We start from the raw sequence: 24,075 nt of genomic DNA, 5'->3' as shown, positions 1-24,075 counted from the left end.
CCTGTGGTGTGCAGGCTTCTCATTGCGATGGCTTCTCTTGCTGCGGAGCACGGGCTCTAGGTGCGCAGGCTCAGTAGTTGTGGTGCACGGGCTTAGTTGCTCTGCGGCATGTGGGATCTTCCCGGACCAGGGATCGAACGTGTGTCCCCTGCACTGTCAGGTGGAGTCTTAACCACTGCACCACCGGGGAAGTCCCTAACGTGACATTTTAAATCAACTATACTCCAATAAAAAATTTTTGAAAAATTAAGAGAAAAAAAAGTAGAGGACACTAACTCAGTTAAGTTTGAACACCAGATACACAATGAATACTTTTTTAGTGTGAGTATGTCCCAAACAATATTTGGGACATATCCATACTGAAAAATTATTTGTTGTATATCTGATATTCAAATTTAACTAAGTACATCCTGCATTTTATCTAGCAACCCTATTACCACCCCACCATGAGATAATTTGATCCTTGACATTTTTCTCACTTTAATAGAAACCTGCCTTTCCTCAACAATACCACATTTCCAAAGTCAGAAGGAAGGAAAAAGGGGGGACGGGGGTGGGGGGAGGAAGGGAGGGAGGAAGGAAGGAAAGAAAAGAAAGAAGGAAAGAAAGGCCCAACTTGTCTAATGTCCCTCCTTCCCTGAACAAAATCAATTTATCTGTTACTTTTTACACCTGTTCCTCCCAAGCTACTGAATCACTTCTTCCCCACAACAGATGATTTCCAATTATGTGATGCCTCCAATTTTACACAGCCTCCTGATTCCTCCTGACTACCTGTCTTCCAGGAAACCAGGCCTTGAATTCAATGTTTCCTTCATTAATGCCCTGGATGTTTTTCCCCTTTGGCCTTTCTGCCATGCCATTCTTGGATCCAACAACAGGTTTGCCCATGGCAGCTTTCAGGCTTCAGAGAGCTGCTAAAGAGTCACAAAAACCCAGCAAATCTAAAATATCATAATATTTAGCATCCAGTGGGCCTTTGCTATTACACAGGGATCGTTTATCTCTTCATCTTTTTTTTATTGCTCTGAAACCTGTTAAAAAGCACTGCCTCTGGCCCATAGTATGCCTAAGCTTGATTTCAGAACCACCAGCATTATTTAGACTCACCTGGGATAAGCTATTAAAAATGCAGGGCTTCCCTGGTGGCGCAGTGGTTGAGAATCTGCCTGCTAGTGCAGGGGACACGGGTTCGAGCCCTGGTCTGGGAAGATCCCACATGCCGCAAAGCAACTGGGCCCGTGAGCCACAACTACTGAGCCTGCGCGTCTGGAGCTTGTGCTCCGCAACAAGAGAGGCCGTGACAGTGAGAGGCCCGCGCACAGCGATGAAGAGTGGCCCCCGCTTGCCACAACTAAAGAAAGCCCTCGCACAGAAACGAAGACCCAACACAGTCAAAAATAAATAAATTAATTAATTAATTAATTTTTTTAAAAAATGCAAACTCCTTGGCCCTCCCTCAGACCTAATGAAGGAAAATATTCAAGTGGAGGAGTGCAACAGAGAGGCTACAAATTTGAATTCTCAACTAGCTCTCCAGATAATTTTTATGAATACTGAAATTTGTGAACCAAATTTGCTCTATTGAGTAAACTCACTATCTTTTTCTTTCCACTGAGAAGATCAAGGAAAAAACAATTTTGGCTAACTTCTTTTTCATGTCAGGTATGATGGGGTTCCCTCATCTATTCTTCTTTCCATTCTACTCACCAAACTTGGAACTAGAGACTTATTTTCCAAAAATAATTCATAACCCCATTTTAACGCCATTCCCTTTTGCCTCTTTCATAATATTCCTCTTTCAATAATCCCCTCCTTCTTCACTGTATCCTATACCTTGGAAAAGATATGGCTGTCCCATTTGGAAAACAAATGAAAAGGGTTTTCATTTGATACCATTCCTCCTTAAGCTTCCACCCTATTTTCCATTCCTTTTCCCCACCCCCCTGAATGGCCTATTTTATATAATGAGCAGAATACACCTCTACCTCGAAGGTTATGCTATAAATCCATTCTTAAACCCCTATAATCTGACTTTTTTCATTCACTGTTCTACTAAAGGATCACAAATGGCTACCTAGCATTTACTATTCCTTGCCCTTTTTCAATCCTCAGTCTCACTGACCTATCATTCTTAAAACTCTACAAACCAGTGGTTCCCAAACTAGTCCACACACTGGAATCAGTTGGAAAGCTCCAAAAATGCTGATGCCTGGCTTACACACCAAGAGTTCATGATTTAATCTGTCTGGAGTGTGACCTGAAACTTGAAAATTTTAAAAGATTCCCAAATGATTCTAATATGCAGATATATTGGAAAACCATGGCTGCAAACACTTTATCTTTATGACATTAGTATCCTTAGTCCTTTTCCTACTTAAACTACTTCTTTTCCTCTTTACTAACTCCTTTTCCTCACAAAATCACCACCCCAAACTACGAATATTAACCAAAGAGAAGTCTTCAACTCATTACTCTTCTCTTACTATAATTAATATAATTCAAGTCATGAAAGTAGAAGAGATGTCTCAGGGAGGATGGTGGTGATGACGACAATAATAATGATACCTAATATCAACAAATCTAATACCCTACTTATTATAAGCTGTATCATTATTTTATGTAGCAAGAAAAGAGGGAAAAACACCTAAGATGAGAAGGAGTCTAATAGAAGAAGCCTACAAAAAGTAGGGACCCCAAAAGACTAAACTCTCTTAAACTAAAGGTAAATAAAATATAAATCCTCAAGTTAGAAATAAATTTCAAGGAAATGTGCATCTCTCCAGGCCCTGGCGGAAGGCAGAAAAACACCATCTAAAGACAATAAATCAGAAATTGGTACACATGGAGCTTTCCAATCTGAATTCTTACCACCTGAGTGGTCCCAAAAACCTCTAACAGAGAATTCTATTTAAAGTTGCCTCAGGTTGAAGATGTCCCAGGTGAATGGAGGCACAACACAAAACATCTCTGAAAGAACCAGAATTCAAGCCACTGATAAAGGAATTCTAAGAAGCCATCACTTGCAAGATGCATCCTGATTTGAGAAATGTTAACATATGGAAAAAATCTAATTTGTATTAAGACTGATAAAATACAATAATAACAGGGCACATTTATATGACACTTACTATGCTGTCTAAGCATATTACACATATTAACTCATTTAATCTTCACAGTGCAGTAGTTACCATTCACCCCATTATATAGGTAAGGAACTAAAGCCCAGAGAAGTTTTTGCCCAAGGACATGCAGCTATTAGGTGTGCAGTAGCGACTGGACTCAGGCAGATGTGGCTCCATAGTCCATGCCCTTCATCAACATATAAGGGGTAGGCAGATAAAAAGAACACAGATATAAAGGAATTCATGAAAGCTGCCAGAGAAAAAAGACATATTACCCACAGGGAAACAATTCAGAAATGATGGCAGATTTCGAATTGGAAATAATGAAAAGCAGAAGACAATGGAAGAGCACCTTTAAAAGACTGAAGGAAAAAAATGCCAACACAGAATTCTACATGCACTGAAAAGATGAAGGGAAAATAAATACATTTCCAACAGATAAAAGTTAAAAAAACTCTTCATCAGGAGACCCACACCACAAAAAAAGACTAAAACAACTTCGTCAGGATAAGGAAAATGGATGAAACTCAGATTTAAGGAAATGAAAAGCACAGAAAAAACAAAGTTGCGGGTAAATATGAAAGACTGTTTTCTTAATTTCTTTAAAAGATGACTATTTAAATAAATTTATAACACTGTATTGTGAGATTTAATAAAGTATATGTATTTAAAATATATCACAACAATACACACAGAATGGGAGGTGGTATTTGGTTGGCCAGAAAGTTCGTTCGGGTTTTTCCATAACATCTTACACAAAAACCCGAATGAACATTCTGGCCAACTCAATAAATGGAATAATACTGTTAGAAAGTAATTAATCATGTGATTAACAATATAAACCTTAAGAAGACTGTGAAAAGAAAGCATATTATTATCTCTAAAATGGCCACTGAATACTAACAGGAAGAGGTTTAGTTTAAAAGCCAATAAAAGAATTTAAACGGAATTCAAGAAATATTTCATTAATCCAAAAGAATACAGTAAAAGAAAAGCAGAGGAAGAAAAACATAGATGGAACAAATGAGAAAAAAAGTAAAATGGCAGACTTAAACCCAACCACATAAATAATTATAGTAAGTGTAAATGGATTAAGCAATCCAAATTAAAAGGCAAAGATTATTAATTAGACTTCAGACTGGATAAAACAGCAAGGCACAACTAAATGTTGTCTACAAAGATCCACGTTAAGTATAATGAAATAGAAGATTAAAAGTAAAAAGATAAAAATGATATTCTCTGGAAACGGGGTATGCACAAGAAAACTAATGTGGCTACATTAGTATCAAATAATGTAGACTTCAAAATGAGCGTTTACCAGAGATAAAGAGGAACATTTCATAAAAATAAAAAGGTCAATTGACCAGGAAGACATAACAATTCTAAACAGGTGATTAGAGCTTCAAAATATATGAAGCAAAAACCAAAATACAGAAATGAACAAATTCACAATCACAGCTGGAGATTTTAACACTCCTCTCTCACTAATTGACAGAATAACTAGACCAAAAAAAAAATCAGTAATGATATGAAAGATTTGAACAACACTGTCAAGCTGACCTAAATGATATTTACTGAACATTAACCACAACAACTGCAAAATACACATTCTTTCTAAAAGCACAATGGAACAATCACAAAGACAGATCACATGCTGGTCCATAAAATAAGTCTCAAAAAATTTTAAAAGACTGATATCTTACAGAGTAAATTCTCTAACCAAAACAAAATTACACTAGAAATCAATGCCATTAAGTTATTAAGAAGATTCCCTACTGTTTAGAAATTAAACAACACACTACAAGTATCCACAGGTAAAAGAAAAGGAAATTAGAAATTATTTTGAATTGTTTGACAATGAAAACATAACATATCAGAATTTGCAGGATTCTAAGCAATGACTAGAGATAAATCTATAGCCATAACTACATACATTAAAAAACAAGAAACGTTTACAATCAATTACCTAAGATTCTACCTTAAGAAGATAGAAAAAGAAGAGCAAATAAAACCTGAAATAGGACTTTCCTGGTGGCACAGTGGTTAAGAATCTACCTGTCAAGGCAGGGGACACGGGTTCAAGACCTGGTTTGGGAAGATCCCACATGTCATGGAGCAACTAAGCCCGTGTGCCACAACTACTGAGTCTGTGCACCACAACTACTGAGCCTGTGCTGTAGAGCCCATGAGCCACAGCTACTGAGCCCGCATGCCACAACTACTAAAGCCCGTGTGCCTAGAGCCGCTGCTCTACAACAAGAGAAGCCACCGCAAAGAGAAGCCCACACACTGCAATGAAGAAGAGCCCCCACTCACTGCAACTAGAGAAAGAGAGAAAGCCTGAACACAGGAACGAAGACCCAATGCAGCCAAAAATAAAATAAATAAATTTACTTTTAAAAAAATCAAACCTGAAATAAATAATAACAGTATGACCAGAAAACAATGAAATAAGAAATAAACATAAAATAGCGAAATTTTAAAGGGCCAAAAGTTGATCCTTTGAAAAAATTAACAAAATTGAAAAATCCCTAGCAAGAAAAATCAGGAATAAAAGACAGAAAAAACAAATGGCTAATATTAGGAATTCAGAGGGAACACTGCTACATCCTATATCCTATCTGAAAAGGTAATAAGGCAATACTATGAACAAAGTTCATGTATATATTCTACAAATCAGGTGAAATGAACAAATTCCTGTAAAACTCAACAAAACTGAAACAAGATGAAATTAAAGCTCTGAATAGAATTAGTCCTCAGAAACTTTCTCCCCACCCACAGTGGCTGAGGGCAGGGCGGTGGGGAGGGGGGGAAGCGCTACCCCAGCTCTAGGCTTCCTTGGTAAACTCCACCAAATACAAACTTTAAACCAAAGCTAATAATCTTTCACAAAATAGAAGAGGAGGGAAGTACTTCCAAACGCATTTTATGAGGCCAAGATAGTTCTCATACAACACCTGAAAAAGACATTACAGGAAAAACAACTTAGAAACCAATATTCTTCATAAATATTGATCTAAAACTCCTTAATAAAATACTGGCAAATTGAATCCAGCAACATATTAAAACTAAGTATACTATTATTTATTGTAATTAAAATATCATTACCAAGGAGAATTTATCTCAGGAATGCAAGGTTTGGTCTAAGACCAGAAAATAAATCAATGTATTATAAATTACCACATTAATAGAATAAAGGAGAAAAACCACATGATCATTTCAATAAATGAAAAAAAGAAGCATTTGAAGAAGTTCAACACCTATTCAGGATAAAAGCTCCTCAGCAAACAAAGAAACAGGAAGGAATTTCTTCAACCTGATAGAGGGCATCAATAAAAACCTACAGCTATCATCTTTCCTTTTTTTTTTTTTTGAATTTTTGAATTTCATTTTATTTATTTTTTTATACAGTGGTTCTTATTACTCATCCATTTTATACACATCTCTGTATACATGTCAATCCCAATCTCCCAATTCATCCCACCACCATCCCCACCACCCGCCACTTTCCCCCCTTGGTGTCCATACGCTTGTTCTCTAAATCTGTCTCCCACTTTCTGCCCTGCAAACCGGTTCATCTATACCATTTTTTTAGGTTCCACATATATGCGTTAATATATGATATTTGTTTTTCTCTTTCTGACTTACTTCACTCTGTATGACAGTCTCTAGATCCATCCACGTCTCTACAAATGACCCAATTTCGTTCCTTTTTATGGCTGAGTAATATTCCATTGTATATATGTACCACAACTTCTTTATCCATTCGTCTGTCGATGGGCATTTAGGTTGCTCCCATGACCTGGCTATTGTAAATAGTGCTGCAATGAACATTGGGGGGCATGTGTCTTTTTGAATTATGGTTTTCTCTGGGTATATGCCCAGTAGTGGGATTGCTGGATCATATGGTAATTCTATTTTTAGTTTTTGAAGGAACCTCCATACTGTTCTCCATAGTGGCTGTATCAATTTACATTTTCACCAACAGTGCAAGAGGGTTCCCTTTTCTCCACACCCTCTCCAGCATTTGTTGTTTGTAGATTTTCTGATGATGCCCATTCTAACTGGTGTGAGGTGATACCTCATTGTAGTTTTGATTTGCATTTCTCTAACAATTAGTGAAGTTGAGCAGCTTTTCATGTGCCTCTTGGCCACCTGTATGTCTTCTTTGGAAAAATGTCTATTTAGGTCTTCTACCCATTTTTGGATTGGGTTGTTTGTTTTTTTGATATTGAGCTGCATGACATGTTTATATATTTTGGAGATTAATCCTTTGTCCATTGATTCGCTTGCAAATATTTTCTCCCATTTTGAGGTTTGTCTTTTCTTCTTGTTTATGGTTTCCTTTGCTGTGCAAAAGCTTTTAAGTTTCATTAGGTCCCATTTGTTTATTTTTGTTTTTATTTACATTACTCTAGGAGGTGGATCAAAAAAGATCTTGCTGTGATTTATGTCAAAGAGTGTTCTTCCTATGTTTTCCTCTAAGAGTTTTATAGTGTCCGGTCTTACATTTAGGTCTCTAATCCATTTTGAGTTTATTTCTCTGTATGGTGTTAGGAAGTGTTCTAATTTCATTCTTTTACATGTGGCTGCCCAGTTTTCCCAGCACCACTTATTGAAGAGACTGTCTTTTCTCCATTGTATATCCTTCCCTCCTTTGTCATAGATTAGTTGACCATAGGTGCATGGGTTTATCTCTGGGCTTTCTATCCTGTTCCATTGATCTATATTTCTGTTTTTGTGCCAGCACCATATTGTCTTGATTACTGTAGCTTTGTAGTATAGTCCGAAGTCAGGGAGTCTGATTCCTCCTGCTCCGTTTTTTTCCCTCAAGACTGCTTTGCCTATTTGGGGTCTTTTGTGTCTCCATACAAATTTTAAGATTTTTTGTTCTAGTTCTGTAAAAAATGCCATTGGTAATTTGATAGGGATTGCATTGAATCTGTAGATTGCTTTGGGTAGTATAGTCATTTTCACAATATTGATTCTTCCAATCCAAGAACATGGTATATCTCTCCATCTGTTAGTATCATCTTTAACTTCTCTCAACAGTGTCTTATAGTTTCCTGCATACAGGTCTTTTGCTCCCTAGGTAGATTTATTCCAAGGTATTTTATTCTTTTTGTTGCAACAGTAAATGGGAGTGTTTCCTTAATTTCTCTTTCAGATTTTTCATCATTAGTGTATAGGAATGCAAGAGATTTCTGTGCATTAATTTTGTATCCTGCAACTTTACCAAATTCATTAATTAGCTCTAGTAGTTTACTGGTTGCATCTTTAGGATTGTCTACATAGAGTATCATGTCATCTGCAAACAGTGACAGTTTTACTTCTTCTTTTCCAATTTGTATTCCTTTTATTTCTTATTCTTCTCTGATTGCCGTGGCTAGGACTTCCAAAACTATGTTGAATAACAGTGGTGAGAGTGGACATCCTGGTCTTTTTCCTGATCTTAGAGGAAATGCTTTCTGTTTTCCACCATTGAGAATGATGTTTGCTGTGGGTTTGTCGTATATGGACTTTATTGTGCTGAGGTAGGTTCCCTCTCTGCCCACTTTCTGGAGAGTTTTTATCATAAATGGGTGTTAAATTTTGTCAAAAGCTTTTTCTGCATCTATTGAGGTGATCATATGGTTTTTCTTTCTCAATTTGTTAATATGGTGTGTCACATTGATTGATTTGCATATATTGAAGAATACTTGCATCCCTGGGATAAATCCCACTTGATCATGGTGTATAATCCTTTTAATGTGTTGTTGGATTCTGTTTACTAGTATTTTATTGAGGATTATTGCATCTATATTCATCAGTGATATTGGTCTGTAATTTTGTTTTTTTGTAGTATCTTTGTCTGGTTTTGGTATCAGGATGATGTTGGCCTCACAGAATGAGTTTGGGAGTGTTCTTTCCTCTGCAATTTTTTGGAAGAGTTTGAGAGGAATGGGTGTTAGCTCTTCTCTAAATGTTTGATAGAATTCATCTGTGAAGCCATCTGGTCCTGGACTTTTGTTTGTTGGAAGATTTTTAATCACAGTTTCCATTTCATTACTTGTAATTGATCTGTTCATATTTTCTATTTCTTCCTGGTACAGTCTTGGAAGGTTACACCTTTCTAAGAATTTGTCCATTTCTTCCAGGTTGTCCATTTTATTGGCATAGAGTTGCTTGTAGTAGTCTCTTAGGATGCTTTGTATTTCTGCGGTGTCCATTGTAACTTCTCCTTTTTCATTTCTAATTTTACTGATTTGAGTCCTCTCCCTCTTTTACTTGATGAGTCTGCCTAATGGTTTATCAATTTTCTTTATCCTCTAAAAGAACCAGCTCTTAGTTTTATTGATCTTTGCTATTATTTTCTTTGTTTCTATTTCATTTATTTCTGCTCTGATCTTTATGATTTCTTTCCTTCTGCTAACTTTGGGTTTTGTTTGTTCTTTTTCTCTAGTTCCTTTAGGTGTAAGGTTAGATTGTTTATTTGAGATTTTTCTTCTTTCTTGAGGTAGGCTTGTATAGCTATAAATTTCCCTCTTAGAACCGCTTTTGCCGAATCCCATAGGTTTTGGATCGTCGTGTTTTCATTGTCATTTGTCTCTAGGTATTTTTTTATTTCTTCAGTGATCACTTGGTTATTTAGTAAAGTATTGTTTAGCCTCCCTGTGTTTGTGTTTTCTACGTTTTTTTCCCTGTAATTGAATTCTAATCTCAGAGCGCTGTGGTCAGAAAAGATGCTTGATATGATTTCAGTTTTCTTAAATGTACCGAGGCTTGATTTGTGACCCAAGATGTGATCAATTCTGGAGAAGGTTCCATACGCACTTGAGAAGAAAGTGTAATCTGCTGTTTTTGGATGGAATGTCCTATAAATATCAATTAAATCTATCTGGTGTATTGTGTCATTTAAAGCTTCTGTTTCCTTATTAATTTTCTGTTTGGATGATCTGTCCATTGGTATAAGTGAGGTGTTAAAGTCCGCCAGTATTATTGTGTTACTGTCGATTTCCTCTTTTATAGCTGTTAGCAGTTGCCTTATGTATTGAGGGGCTCCTATGTTGGGTGCATATATATTTATAATTGTTTATCTTCTTCTTGGATTGATCCCTTGATCATTATGTAGTGTCCTTCCTTGTCTGTTGTAACATACTTTATTTTAAAGTCTATTTTATTTGATATGAGTATTGCTACTCCAGCTTTCTTTTGATTTCCATTTGCATTGAATATCTTTTTCCATACCCTCACTTTCAGTCTGTATGTGTCCTTAGGTCTGAAGTGGGTCTCTTGTAGATACCATATATATGGGTCTTGTTTTGTATCCATTCAGCAAACCCGTGTTTTTTGGTTGGAGCATTTAATCCATTCATGTTTAAGGTAATTATCGATATGTATGTTCCTATTACCATTTTCTTAACTGTTTTGGGTTTGTTTTTGTAGACCCTTTTCTTCTCTTGTGTTTCCCAGTTAGCGAAGTTCCTTTAGCATTTGTTGTAGAGCTGGCTTGTTGGTGCTGAATTCTCTTGGCTTTTGCTTGTCTGTAAAGCTTTCGATTTCTCCATCGAATCTGAATGAGATAATCTTGGTTGTAGGTTGTAGGTTGGTTGTAGAGTAATCTTGGTTGTAGGTTCTTCCCTTTCATCACTTTAAATATATCATGCCACTCCCTTCTGGCTTGTACAGTTTCTGCTGAAAAATCAGCTGTTAATCTTATGGGAGTTCCCTGTATGTTATTTGTTGTTTTTCCCTTGCTGCTTTCAATAATTTTTCTTTGTCTTTAATTTTTGCCAATTTGATTACTGTGTGTCTTGGCGTGTTTCTCCTTGGGTTTTTCCTGTATGGGACTCTCTGCACTTCCTGGATTTGGGTGGCTATTTCCTTTCCCATGTTAGGGAACTTTTCGACTGTAATCTCTTCAAATATTTTCTCAGGTTATTTCTCTCTCTCTTCTCCTTCTTGGACCCCTATAATGCGAATGTTGTTGCATTTAATGTTGTCCCAGAGGTCTCTTAGGCTGTCTTCATTTCTTTTCATTCTTTTTTCTTTATTCTGTACCGCAGCGGTGAATTCCACCATTCTGTCTTCCAGGTCACTTATCCGTTCTTTTGCCTCAGTTATTCTGCTATTGATTCCTTCTAGTGTACTTCCCAATTCAGTTACTGTATTCTTCATCTCTGTTTGTTTGTTCTTGAATTCTTCTAGATCTTTGTTAAACATTTCTTGCATCTTCTCAGTCTTTGCCTCCATTGTTTTCCGAGGTCCTGGATCATCTTCACTATCATTATTCTGCATTCATTTTTCTGGAAAGTTGCCTATCTCCACTTCATTTAGTTGTTTTTTGGGATTTTATCTTGTTCCTTCATCTGGTACATAGCCCTCTGCCTTTTCATCTTGTCTATCTTTCTGTGAATGTGGTTTTTGTTCCACAGGCTGCAGGACTGTAGTTCTTCTTGCTTCTGCTGTCTGCTCCTGTGGATGAGGCTATCTAAGAGGCTTGTGCAAGTTTCCTGATGGGAGGGACTGGTGGTGGGTAGATCTGGCTGTTGCTCAGGTGGGCAGAGGTCAGTAAAACTTTAATCCGCTTGTCTGCTGATGGGTGGGGCTGGGTCCCCTCCCTGTTGGTTGTTTGGCCTGAGGCGACCTAAACCCGGAGCCTACCCGGGCTCTTTGGTGGGGCTAATGGCAGACTCTGGGAGGGCTCACGCCAAGTAGTACTTCCCAGAACTTCTGCTGCCAGTGTCCTTGTCCTCACGGTGAGACATTGCTACCTCCCGCCTCTGCAGGAGACCCTCCAACACTAGCAGGTAGGTCTGGTTCAGTCTCTATGGGGTCACTGCTCCTTCCCCTGGGTCCCGATGCCCACACTACTTTGTGTGTGCCCTCCAAGAGTGGAGTCTCTGTTTCCCCCAGTCCTGTCAAAGTCCGACAATCAAATCCCACCAGCCTTCGAAGTCTGATTCTCTAGGAATTCCTCCTCCTGTTGCCGGACCCCCAGGTTCGGAAGCCTGACGTGGGGCTCAGAACCTTCACTCCAGTGGGTGGACTTCTGTGGTATAAGTGTTCTCCAGTCTGTGAGTCAGCCACCAGCAGTTATGGGATTTGATTTTATTGTGATTGCACCCCTCCTACCATCTCTTTGTGGCTTCTCCTTTGTCTTTGGATGTGGGGTATCTTTTTGGTGAGTTCTAGTGTTTTCCTGTTGATGATTGTTCAGCAGTTAGTTGTGATTCCGGTGTTCTCACAAGAGGGAGTGAGAGCACATCCTTCTACTCTGCCAACTTGAACCAATCGCTATCATCTTTATTAATGAAGAAATATTTAATGTTAATGTCACTAGATGTGACATTTCCCTTTTATTGTATAGCTTGGTAAAGAGAATAAATATCATCAAATAAGAAAAAAAAATCTGGATGAAGACTAGCATGTCTGCTTTCACCTTTTCTGTTCAACACTGTACTGGTAGTACTAGCCAGTTCAATAAAAAGACAAGAAAACGAAATGAAAAGAATAGATTGGAAAGAAAGAAATGAAGCGTTTTACTTGCAGACAGTATAATCATGTGCATACAAGGTATCAAGAAAGCTACTAAATAACTACTTAAAAACAGAAATTTGGAAAAATTATGAATACAAGGTTAATATACAAAAATCAATAGTATATGTACTATGTGCTAACTATAAACAATTTGAAATTAAACACACACAAAAAATTCCATTTACAATATCATCAAAGAACACTAAAACACTTAAGATAAATCTAACAAATGAATTACAAGACGTATACACTGAAAATTACATAATATTACTCCAAGAAATTAAAGAAAATCTAAATAAATGTAGAAACATACCATGCTCAGGGTTAGAAGACTCAATGTTGTCAGGATGTCGATTCACCCAAAACTGATCTATACTGATAGTTCAATACTATCCTAATGAAAATACCAACATGCTTTTCTACACAAATTGGTAAGTTGAATATAAAATTTATACAGAAATGTAAAAGAACCTAGAATAGTCAAAACAATCTTAAGAAAGAACAAAGTTGGAGGACTCTCACTTTCTGATATTAAGCCTTCTATACAGCTTCAATCATCAAGACAGTATGGTTCTACTCTAAGGATTAAACTATTCATGGAACATAACACAGTGTCCAGAGATAGACCCATACACATATGCTTAATTGATTTTTGTCAATGTATCAAGTCAATTCAATGGGGAAAGGGAAGTCTTTTACACAAAGTGCTAGAACAATTAGATAAACTATTATAATGTGTGTTTTCCAACACCACCAAGCAATTAAGTCAATTTTGACACTATCTACCTGGAGATAGCATCAGATCCCATAGGTTAAGTGCTTAGTCCCACAAGACTGCACACAATTCAGATGCCAATCACAAGTCCAGGCCGTAACATGTGCTTCTGGGCTGACTGGCTATAAATGTGAGGTTTGCATGACCCCCTCCTCAGGTTCAATTAAAAGCATACCTCATTGTATCACACTTCACAGATATTGCATCTTTCACAAATTGAAGGTTTGTGGCAACCCTCCATCAAGCAAGTCTATCAGGACCATTTTTCCAAGTGAGCATTTACTCACTCTGTGTCTCTGTGTCACATTTCGGTAATCCTTGCAATATTTCAAACTTTTTCATTATTATCATATTTGTTATTGTGATCTGTGATCACTGATCTTTCATGTTACTATTGCAAAAAGATTACGACTTGCTGAAGGCTCAGATGATGGTTACCACTTTTTAGCAATAAAGTGTATTTTAATTAAGGTATGTACTTTTTTTTTTAGACATAATGCTATTGCACACTTAATAGACTACAGTATAATGGAAACATAACTCTCACATGCACTGGGAAACAAAAAAGTTTATGCAACTGCTTTATTGTGATATTCCCTTACCTGCGGTGGTCTGGAACCAAACCCACAATATCTGAGGTTGCCTGTATTTTACTAGAGCAGCTCACAGAACTCAGAGAAATGTTTACTTACATTTACCAGTTTATTATAAAGGGTATTATAAAGGATACAGGTGAACGGCCAGATGAAGAGGTAAATACAAGGTTCAGAAGGGCCCTGAGCACAGGAGCTTCTGTCCCCATGGAACTAGAGTACACAACCCACCCAGAATGTGGATGTGTTTTACAACCCAGAAGCTCATCGAATCTTGTTGTTCAAGAATTTTCATAGAGTTTAATCTGCAGCCCACCCTACTTCCCCTTCCCAGAGGTCAGTAGGAGAGGCTGAAAGTTCTAACCCTCTAAATACTTGGCCTTGCTGGTGACCAGTCCCATCCTGAGGCTATCTAGGGGTCCTACCCCAAGTCACCTCACTAGCATGAACTAGCAGGCGTGCTCAAAAAGAGGCTCCTTATGAATGACAAAGGACAATCCTATCACTCAGGAAATTCCAAGGGTTTTAGGAGCTTTGTGTCAGGACCCAAGGACAAAGAATAAATATATTTCCTATTATGACACAACTATGAAAAAATATAAACCTTGGTCATTATCTCACTTCATACAAAAAAATTAATTCCAGATATACAAGCCAGACCTATAAATCTTAAAGGTAAAAATATACACTAGAATATCTTTACAACCTTGGGGTAGACAGGCAAAGATTTCCTAGAGAGGGCAGAAAAAGCACTAAGCATTAAGAAAAAAAAAATTGGGGGAGGGATAAATTGGATTTCACGAAAATTTAAAACTTCAGCTCATCACAAGGCAAGCCACAGACTGGGAGAAATATTCCCAATACATGTATCTGACAATGGACTCATAGCCAGAATATATTAAAACTCTTGCAACTCAATTACAAGAAGAAAAATGAGTCAAAAAAAAAAAAAGAGAGAAAGACTTGAACATACACTTCATGAAAGAAGATACAGCAATATCTAACATGCACATGAAAAGGGGCTTAACATCACTGACCATCAGGGAAGCACAAATTAAAACCATCAGAAGATATCATTTTATACCCGCCAGTGAAGAGAATGACCACACCAAACGTTGACAAAGATGTGAAACAACTGGAACTCTTATGAACACTTGTACAAGTATTTATAGCAGCATTATTCATAATGGCCAAAAACTGGAGACTACCTAAATGTCTATCAACAGAAGAATAGCTAAAACAATACTGGGTTATATTCATGCAAAGGAATACTACTCAGCAATAAAAAGGACTCAGCTACTGATACATGCAACAAGGATGACTTCAAAAGCATTAGACTAAGAAAAAGAAACCAGATACAAAAGGCTATATACTATAAGGTTCCCTTTATATGAAGTATAAGAACATGTAAACCTCATTTATGGTGATAGAAATCACAACAATCATGGCCTATGGGTGTGGGACTGACTACAAGAGAGCCCAAGGAAAGTTTCTAGGGGGATGGAAATGTCCTCTATCTTGATTGGGGTATGGTTACACAGTCATATATGTTTATCAAAAATCACTGAATTCCACATATAAGATCTGTGAATCCTATTATATGTATAAGTTTAACTCAATAAATTAAAAGAAAGAGGGAAAAAAACTTTTAAAAAGATTCCAGTTCAAGATGGCAGACCTACCACAAGTATTTATCATCTCCCCACAAAATAGTAACTGGGAAGGGACAGGAGAAGAGCTTCTGGAACATTGGTATTCTATTTATCTTGTCCTGAATGATGAGTATAAAGGTATTTTCACTTTGGGATAATCCATCTATCTGGACACTTATGATCTGTACCTTCTTCTATATATGTGCTATATTCAATTTTTTTAATCAGCCAGTGAACCAGGTGCCCTCCACAATCCACTGCTATATAGAGTATCTATCCAACTACTATATTTTCACAAAGGATGTTAAATTTACCAAATGCTGGTCTGCTTTCTAAAGCAAAACAAAAACAAAAATAAAACACTCCTTAATTAATAGCTCAGATGATTAGCACTGGTCACGGTATGATCCGAAAATACCAGCTTTCAGCTCCTATTAAAATGTGCAGATGACAGAAGCAACTTTACAAAAGACTGTATGGCAAACATGCAGTCCAATATCCTAATATCCTAGAGGATACCCTAGGTATCCTCTAAGTATCCCAATAAAATAAGTAATGGATTCATTTTCTCGCCCCTGATATTCATTCTGATATTTTGTAGTATGTTTGCTAAAAATGTATCTTCAGCACTTATCAGAACAAACTGTGACTTTTACATGATTTATGTGCCAGCGAGTCAAATCGCCACATCTCCAGTAGGTCCTCTGCCAAACTACCAAATTCCCTAAATATTTTTTAAGCTGAGCATTTAATAAATGTTGAGAAGAATAATGAATTAAATCAGATGATTGAAGTGTTCAGAGAATGGCTAAATTCAGAAATCAAAAATGTATGATGCCAGCAATTAACACAAGTATTCTACATTCTCCAACAGTATTCAGCAGTAGATACAAAAGGCTGGGTTATGGTGGGACATTGAGAATACAGAATTGGCATCCTGCCTCCTCTTCCCTTCCCCAACACCCCACAAAATAAAAAAAATAATATACTTCTGGTTCCTTCAGACTTTTGATCTTCTCACCTCTGGTCTCAAAAAGTTTTCCTTGTTTATAAAAGCAGGTACTAAATCTAAGTGTGAGCTTCAGGTGCAGTCTTTCTGCAGCCTAATTATTCGAACTGTCAGGTTTAATCTCATTCTGTGGGAAACTCCCTTTGCCCCTCTCCTGAGGGCAGGTACACACTTGCTCTCTCTCTTCCAGGCTCAGGGGCTCATTTGCAGATGCTTTTGTCACCTGTTGGAATCTGAAATTTAAAAGAATCCCTGAGATTTAAAAAGGACAGAAAAGAGAGAACTTGCTCACCCCTTGCTGGGCACGGGCTATGGGGATTCTATATCTCTGAACTAGGAACACCAACCCTTGGCCTGGACTTCTGTGTCTCTTCTCACTGACTTGGATCTCTAAGTGTCTGATCACTGTGGAAAGCGGAAGTACTTCCATCTTCTTGTGGCCATCCATAAAGACGTAGGAGGAATTCTGAATCATTTCCTGTTGAGAATTCTAACACTAACATAGGAGGGGGGAAATTAATATTGTCAGTGAGAAAACGTTGCCTGCCATATCAGTAAACAAGGATGTTGCAGCCATCAAGCCATCACATTACCGCCTCCCTGACAGTTAGCTCTGAGGGAACTCAGGATAGAAACAGGATGCCCCCCATCTAGCAGTCAGCTGCTGCAGCCACCCCTGATGGTGCACCCTGAGGAAACTCAGGATGAGAAAGCACAGGATACTGGCCCCAGATAACTGAGGGCCTCAGATATCAAAGGAATGATTTCAATGGGCCCAAACTCTTGCATCCTCCCGTACATAGACAAGCGCTTAATTCCTTAACTTGAGATATGTGATTTTCTTAAATTAACAGTAATCTTTTGATGTTCTGACTACCTGTCTTTGCTGCAAAAACTCTTATCCCTTACCTCTTCGAAGCAGTCCCTTAGAGTTATCTGAGAGACTGCATCCTGGGATGAAGTCCTCAGTTTTGTCCGCCAAATAAAACATAATTCTCAACTTACAGGTTGCACATTTTTTTCAGTTGACAATATTAAAATCAAAATTCTCCTTCTGGTGTTTCCAAATTTCCATTGACTCTAACTTTAATTATAAACTGAATAAAGATTGTTTTAGAATTTCCTTAAAGAAAAAAAAAAAACCCTGGCTTAATCCACACAAATAAATGTCAAGATCACAAAGGAACTGGAATGAATGGGGTCAGGAGTATAACTGAAATAACCAACTATGGGATCTGAGTGTGAAAGAAGAAGAAATGCCGCCAAGAGACTTTAATGTGCTGAGAAAATAGGAGGATTCTGGGACCAAAGATCAAAGAGCACATTTATCAGAACTCAAGCAGCAGAAAAAAGACAAGATGTTACAATGAAAAAAGAAGAGTTTCAGAGTTCAAGACATATTATATCTACTTACTTTTACAACCGGAAATGAATATAGGAATATCTATGATTAGAACTGCCAGCCTATGGCATGGTGCCTGACTCAAAGTAAAACATGAATAAATAAGGGGTAACTGTTGTAAGTCAGTGGAGAAAATCCAAAGTACTTATAATATTTACCTAGAATATAATTAACTATAAATTCACAGTTACTAAGAAAAAAATAAAATTTATTCCTATAAATAACATAGAGCCCATCTGATATTTTTAGATTATCCAATCAACTGTTCTTTTCCTTAAGGACAAATTCAAGTTGATTGGACAGATACTATATAAGTCAATATGTAGTCATATGTACTCAGAGTAAAATAAAATTTCATTTTGTTCTGAAGCAATTTAAATCATAAGCACTGTGGTTTATAGAATTTTTTCTACATCTGAGGAATTTCTACACTGCCCTTATAACTCAATATTGGCCACAATGAAATTAACCATAAATCTAAAGAAGGCAGATTACTTATAAAATAGATTTCCTTGCCTTGCTGTAGACTCAACAGAGTCTGAACAGAGAAACAGAATAATATAAAATAAGACATTAGATTTTAGTACTGCTAAGCAACGGGAAATATTCAATCATGTGACAGTGAAAGTTGATCTTGGCGCCACACACCTCATTATAAATTCAGTATATCGACTGGGTTTTTTTGCGAAACACCTCAAACCTGACTGCAAATTTTAACGACTCTCCAATCAGAAAACATTAACCACAGTGTGCCGATAATAAAATGATGCTTAATGCAAGTTTCTTACCTGCCTCAACAGTTTCTCAATGGCTGACATTACCATAAGGCCTCTCCAAACAATGGGTGCAGTCTCTTCAACCAGGAAGCCCATGGACATACTGCAATGGGAAACCAAAAATACAACTAATTTATATAAGTTAATATTATTCTGAAAAGTAACATAAAGTAAAAAAGATATACTCACCAAGCAATACCATAATTCAAAAGAGGCCGCATTAAGTTACCTGAAATAAGAAAAAACATCTTTTAGAAGAGTAAGTCATTATACATAAACATATTGACTGTTTTCTTATCAAAGAGTATCAAATTAAAAATATAAATAAGCTACTCATATTGCTAGTCTTTCACTTCCAACTAATTCACCTCAATTTGCAACAGTTTAAACATTATACCAAGCATACAACTAATACACCCAATGGATGCACCATCTAAAAATAGATGGGATATAGTTTTATTAAGAAACACTTCATCTACAATTTTCAAATCTTCTAAAAAATAACCTCAATAAGTAATTTTGTCCACCAGGTTTATTCATATATATCGATAAATAAATTATATACATATACTTATCTAGTATGTGTATACATGTATATTTGCCAACATACACACACAGTTATTTCTTTTCTTTACTTGAAACTTTTGAAAAATATAAGAATACAAAAAACGTAACAAACTCTATTTCGTATCTCAACATAATAAAAGCCAAATGTGAAAAACCCACAGCAAGCATCATACTCAATAGTAAAAGACTGAACCTTTTTCCTCTAGGATCAGGAATAAGATAAGGATGCCCACTTTTGCCACTTTTATTCAACATAATACTGAAAGTTATAGCCAGAGCAATGAGGCAAGAAAAAGAAATAAACAGCATCCAAACTGGAAAGGAAGAAGTAAAGTTTTCTCTTTTCACAGATGTTATGATCTTATATATATATAACCCTGAAGATTCCACAAAAAACTATTGGAGCTAATAAATAAATCTGGTAAAGCAGAGGATACAAAGTCAAAATACAAAAATCAGTTCATTTCTATACACTAACAATGTACAATCTGAAAAGGAAATTATGAAAATCCCATTTATAACAGCATCAAAAAGAATAAATACTTTGGAATTAACTTAATCAAGGAGGTAAAAGACTTGCAAAATGAAAACTACAAAACATTGCTGAAAGAAATTAAAGAAGACATAAACAAACGAAAACATATGCCATGTTCATTAACTGGAAGACTTAATATTAAGATGTCAATACTACCCAAAGCCACCTACAGATTCAATGCAATCCTTATCAAAATGCTGATAATATTTCTTGCAGAAATAAAAAATCCATCCTAAAATTCATATGGTATCTCAAAGGATCCCAAATATGCAAATCAATCTTAAAAGCAAAGAACACAGCTTGAGGACTCATACTTCCTTATTTCAAAACTTACTACAAAGCTACAGCAATCAAAACAATGTGGTACTGGCATAAAGGCAGACATATAGACCAATGAAACAGAATAGAGAGCCCAGAAATAAACCCTCACATACACAGTCAAACGATTTTTTCACAGACAGGCCAAGATCATTCACTGGGGAAAAAGCTGGGAAAACTGTATATCCACATGCAAAAGAATGAAGTTGGACCCTTACCTAACACCACAGACAAAAAATTAACTCAAAATGGATCAAAGGCCTAAACGTAAGAGCTAAAACTATAAAGCTCTTAGAAGAAAACATAGGGCAAGAGCTTCATGTCATTGGATTTGGCAAGGATTTCTTGGATACAACACCAAAGACATAGGCAACAAAAGCAACAATAGACAAATTGGAGTTCATGAAAGTTTTAAAACGTTGTGCATCAGGAGATAATATCAACAGAGTGAAAAGGCAACCCAAAGAATGGGAGAAAATAGTTGTAAATCATATATCTTATAGAGATTAATACCCAGAATAGAATATAGAGAGAACTCTTAAAACTCAGCAACAACAACAAAATTCAAAATTGGGCAAAGGAAGTGAATAGACATTTCTCCAAGGAAGATATACAAATGGCCAATAAGCACATGAAAAAATGTTCATCATCAATGATCATTAGGGAAATTTGAATCAAAATTACAATGAGAGGCCACCTCACACTATTAGGATGGCTGCCATAAAAATTAAAAAAAACCACAGGAAATAACAACAGTTGGCAATAGAGACAAATGGCAACCCTTGTGCACTGTTCATGGGAATGTAAAATGGAAATGTTATGGAAAATAATATGAGTTCCTCAAAAAATTAAAAATAGAATTACCATACAATCCAGCAATTCCACTTCTTGGTGGAATTGAAAGCAGGGTTGAAAAAAGTATTGAAGGGTATCAGTGTCTTGAAGAGATATTTGTACACTCATGTTCACAGCAGCATTAGTCACAATAGCTAAAATGTGGAAACAACCCAAGGGTCCTTTAATGAATGAATGGATAAGCTAAATGTGGTATAGATATGCAATGGAATATTATTCGGCCTTAAAAAGGAAGAAAATTCTGACATATGCTACAACATGGATGAACCACAAGAACACTATGCTAAGTAAAATAAGTCAGACACAAAAAGAGAAATACTGTATGATCCCCTTATATGAGATACTGAAAGTAGTCAAAATGATAGAGATACAAAGTAGAATGGTGGTTGCCAGAGGCAGGGGAAAGTGGCAATGGAGAGCTATTGTTTAATGGATAGGGTGTTTCGGTTTTACAAGATGAAAAGAAGTATGGAGGTAGATAGTGGTGATGGCTGCACAACATTATGACTGTATTTAATACCACTGAACTGTACACTTAAAAATGGTTAAGAAGGTAAATTTTATGTTATGTTTTTTACCACAATAAAAAAAGAAAAAAAAAAACTCTACTTTGTATTCTGAGACAATAAATTGTTTTAATCTCCAAAGAGAAAACCAATGTACTGCTTATGCTCAACACAAAACAAAGAAAATACACTTCATGTAGAAAAAAGTTATTATAAAATATAGTTTCTTTTATCAGACTATCTGTGTAGCCATGTCCCCAGTCATTCTTGCTACCATATCCTAGTTCTTCACCATAACAAAGTACACTAGAAGCCCTCTTACCTTATGTAACTTGGACTAGTATTGGGCTAAAAGTTTAGGGCAAAATCATAAAAATCTAGCAGAATTACATATTCAGATTTTATCATATGTTCTTTAGGTTCTTTCTCCTCTTTAAAGAGACTGAAATTTAAAATTATGATAAAGCATACAGGCATGGTTTATATAAGAAATCCATTACTGAACTCTATTCACTGGATTCCCTGCACACAAAAAAAGCTACGGCCCTTCATTAAAAGATTGGTGAATAAGTATGCATTTTTATGTTCCAAGCTAAAATAAAATGTTTAAGAATATATATACTTTTTAATGGTCTCCCTCTTTAACTTCTGACTAAATTAACAAGCTCAATATCCCCCATAGATAATTTGATTGCAATATTCTTTTCCATGTAACTAACTTTGTCAATTCTTTCCAAAGCATCCAAGTTAAATTTACAGAGAAATAACCTTCCTCCATTGTGCTCTGCACAATTTTCTACTTTCCATTTTCTCCAATAACATATGCATACCAATTAAAAAGTCAAGTAGTACTATAAAAATTATTACCAAATGTCAATAATCCCCCAGCACTGTCGCATTTCTTACTCCCCAGAGCCAACAACTATTAGTTGATTTTTTTAACTTCTTATGATGAATTAATCTTAGGCTTACAGAAAGTTGCAAATATAGCCAGAGTCCTCATATACCCTTCACCTAGCTTTCCCTAATGTTAATATTTTATATAACCCTAGTACAATTATCACAACCAGGAAATTAATGTTGATACAATACAATTAGCTAATCTACCAAACCAAGAGTTTGACAATTTTTAGTTATGCCATGACATATTAAAGTATTTAGCTCTTTTTCACAAACACAGGCACACTTCTCATGCACCCATCTTCCCAATGCAATTATATCACAATTTTTATTAGATAATCATGTAAATGTTATTAATAGCTGAGCAATATAGCACACAATATTATTTTTCCTTTGTCTCCCTGAACTGATCAGAAGATCTTTGCACAGCAGGTGTGTATGTGTTTCCTTCATTTTCTATGTATTTATTAGCAATTTGTTCCTATTTTCCAGTTGTGCAAATATCAAATACATTAATCAAATGCACTAGGCATTTGAGTTCATCATCTTGAACAACGCTCTGCTGCTCTGTCCCTTTATAATGTCTTTCGAATAACAGAAGTTTTTACTTTTTATGTAATCAAATTAATCAGTTTTTTCCTTTATGGTCTATCTTTCTTGGGTCTTGTTTAAGAAAGCCTTTACTAATACAGTCATTGAGATAGTATCTTATATTGTCTTCTAAACCTTCATAGTTTTGCATTTTACATCTAAGTCCTTAAGCCATCTGAAATTAATTTGTGCGTGTAGTGGGAGGATCCACTATTTTATTTCCATGTGGATAATAAATTGTCCTACCATCAATAGTCTGCAATAGTAGCCTTGTCATAAATCAGGTTTCCATATATATATAAGTCTGTTTCTGGACTGTCTATTTGGTTCTACTAGTTTATCTGTCTATCCTTGAGCCAATACCAAACAGGGGGCATATACTGCAGTTTTATAGTAAGTCCTGTTATCTGGCAGAGCAAGTCCCCTGTGTTTTCTCTCTCTTCAAGAGTGTCTTACCTATGCACAGGCCCTTTGCTCACCTTTATAATTTGTAAATTCAACTTGGTCAGCACTTTCGACAAGTGAACTTTTGACTGGATTTGCAAGACTATTAGGAAGAACTGAGATTTTTATAAAATTTAGTCTTCCTATCCATGAACATCATTTGTTTTCCAATTATTGACATTTTGAAAATCTTTCAATAAAATTTTAGAATTCTTTTCCTCATGATAATTGTACATTTTCTTTGTTAGATTTGTTCCCAGGTACCCTGCATTTCTGAAGCTATTTGTATCTCTTTTTTATGATCTATATGAAGTTTATTATAAAATTAACATAAACATCAATCTATATTAAATCTATAGTTGACATAAAATGTGATATCATCCAGTATACATTCACCAAGGATTTAGCAAAAAAAATTATCAATGTTGATTAATAATTGCAACAATCAAGTCTCTCCTGATACATTCTGAATTCTTCTTCCACTTTTTTTTTTTTTTAATAAATTTAT

The 24,075-nt window shown here is 36.1% G+C and overlaps 1 protein-coding gene across 3 annotated transcripts in view; it reads right to left on the bottom strand.

Moving 5' to 3' along the window:
- NUBPL (nucleotide binding protein like) overlaps nucleotides 1-24,075 on the bottom strand; it is a 367,758-nt gene that overhangs the window by 153,539 nt on the left and 190,144 nt on the right. For all 3 annotated transcript variants that reach the window (XM_036842440.1, XM_036842438.1, XM_036842439.1), the window contains 2 exons: nucleotides 19,041-19,080; nucleotides 18,864-18,954 (listed from right to left, as the gene is read on the bottom strand). In XM_036842440.1, coding sequence (XP_036698335.1) covers nucleotides 18,864-18,954; nucleotides 19,041-19,080 — 131 coding nt within the window. The remainder of the gene's footprint in view (nucleotides 1-18,863; nucleotides 18,955-19,040; nucleotides 19,081-24,075) is intronic.

Source organism: Balaenoptera musculus, chromosome 2, assembly GCF_009873245.2.
Source record: "Balaenoptera musculus isolate JJ_BM4_2016_0621 chromosome 2, mBalMus1.pri.v3, whole genome shotgun sequence".
Taxonomy (NCBI): Eukaryota; Metazoa; Chordata; class Mammalia; order Artiodactyla; family Balaenopteridae; genus Balaenoptera; species Balaenoptera musculus.
The sequence above is the reverse complement of the archived record's forward strand: the minus strand, read 5'-3'. Positions and strand labels throughout refer to the sequence as shown.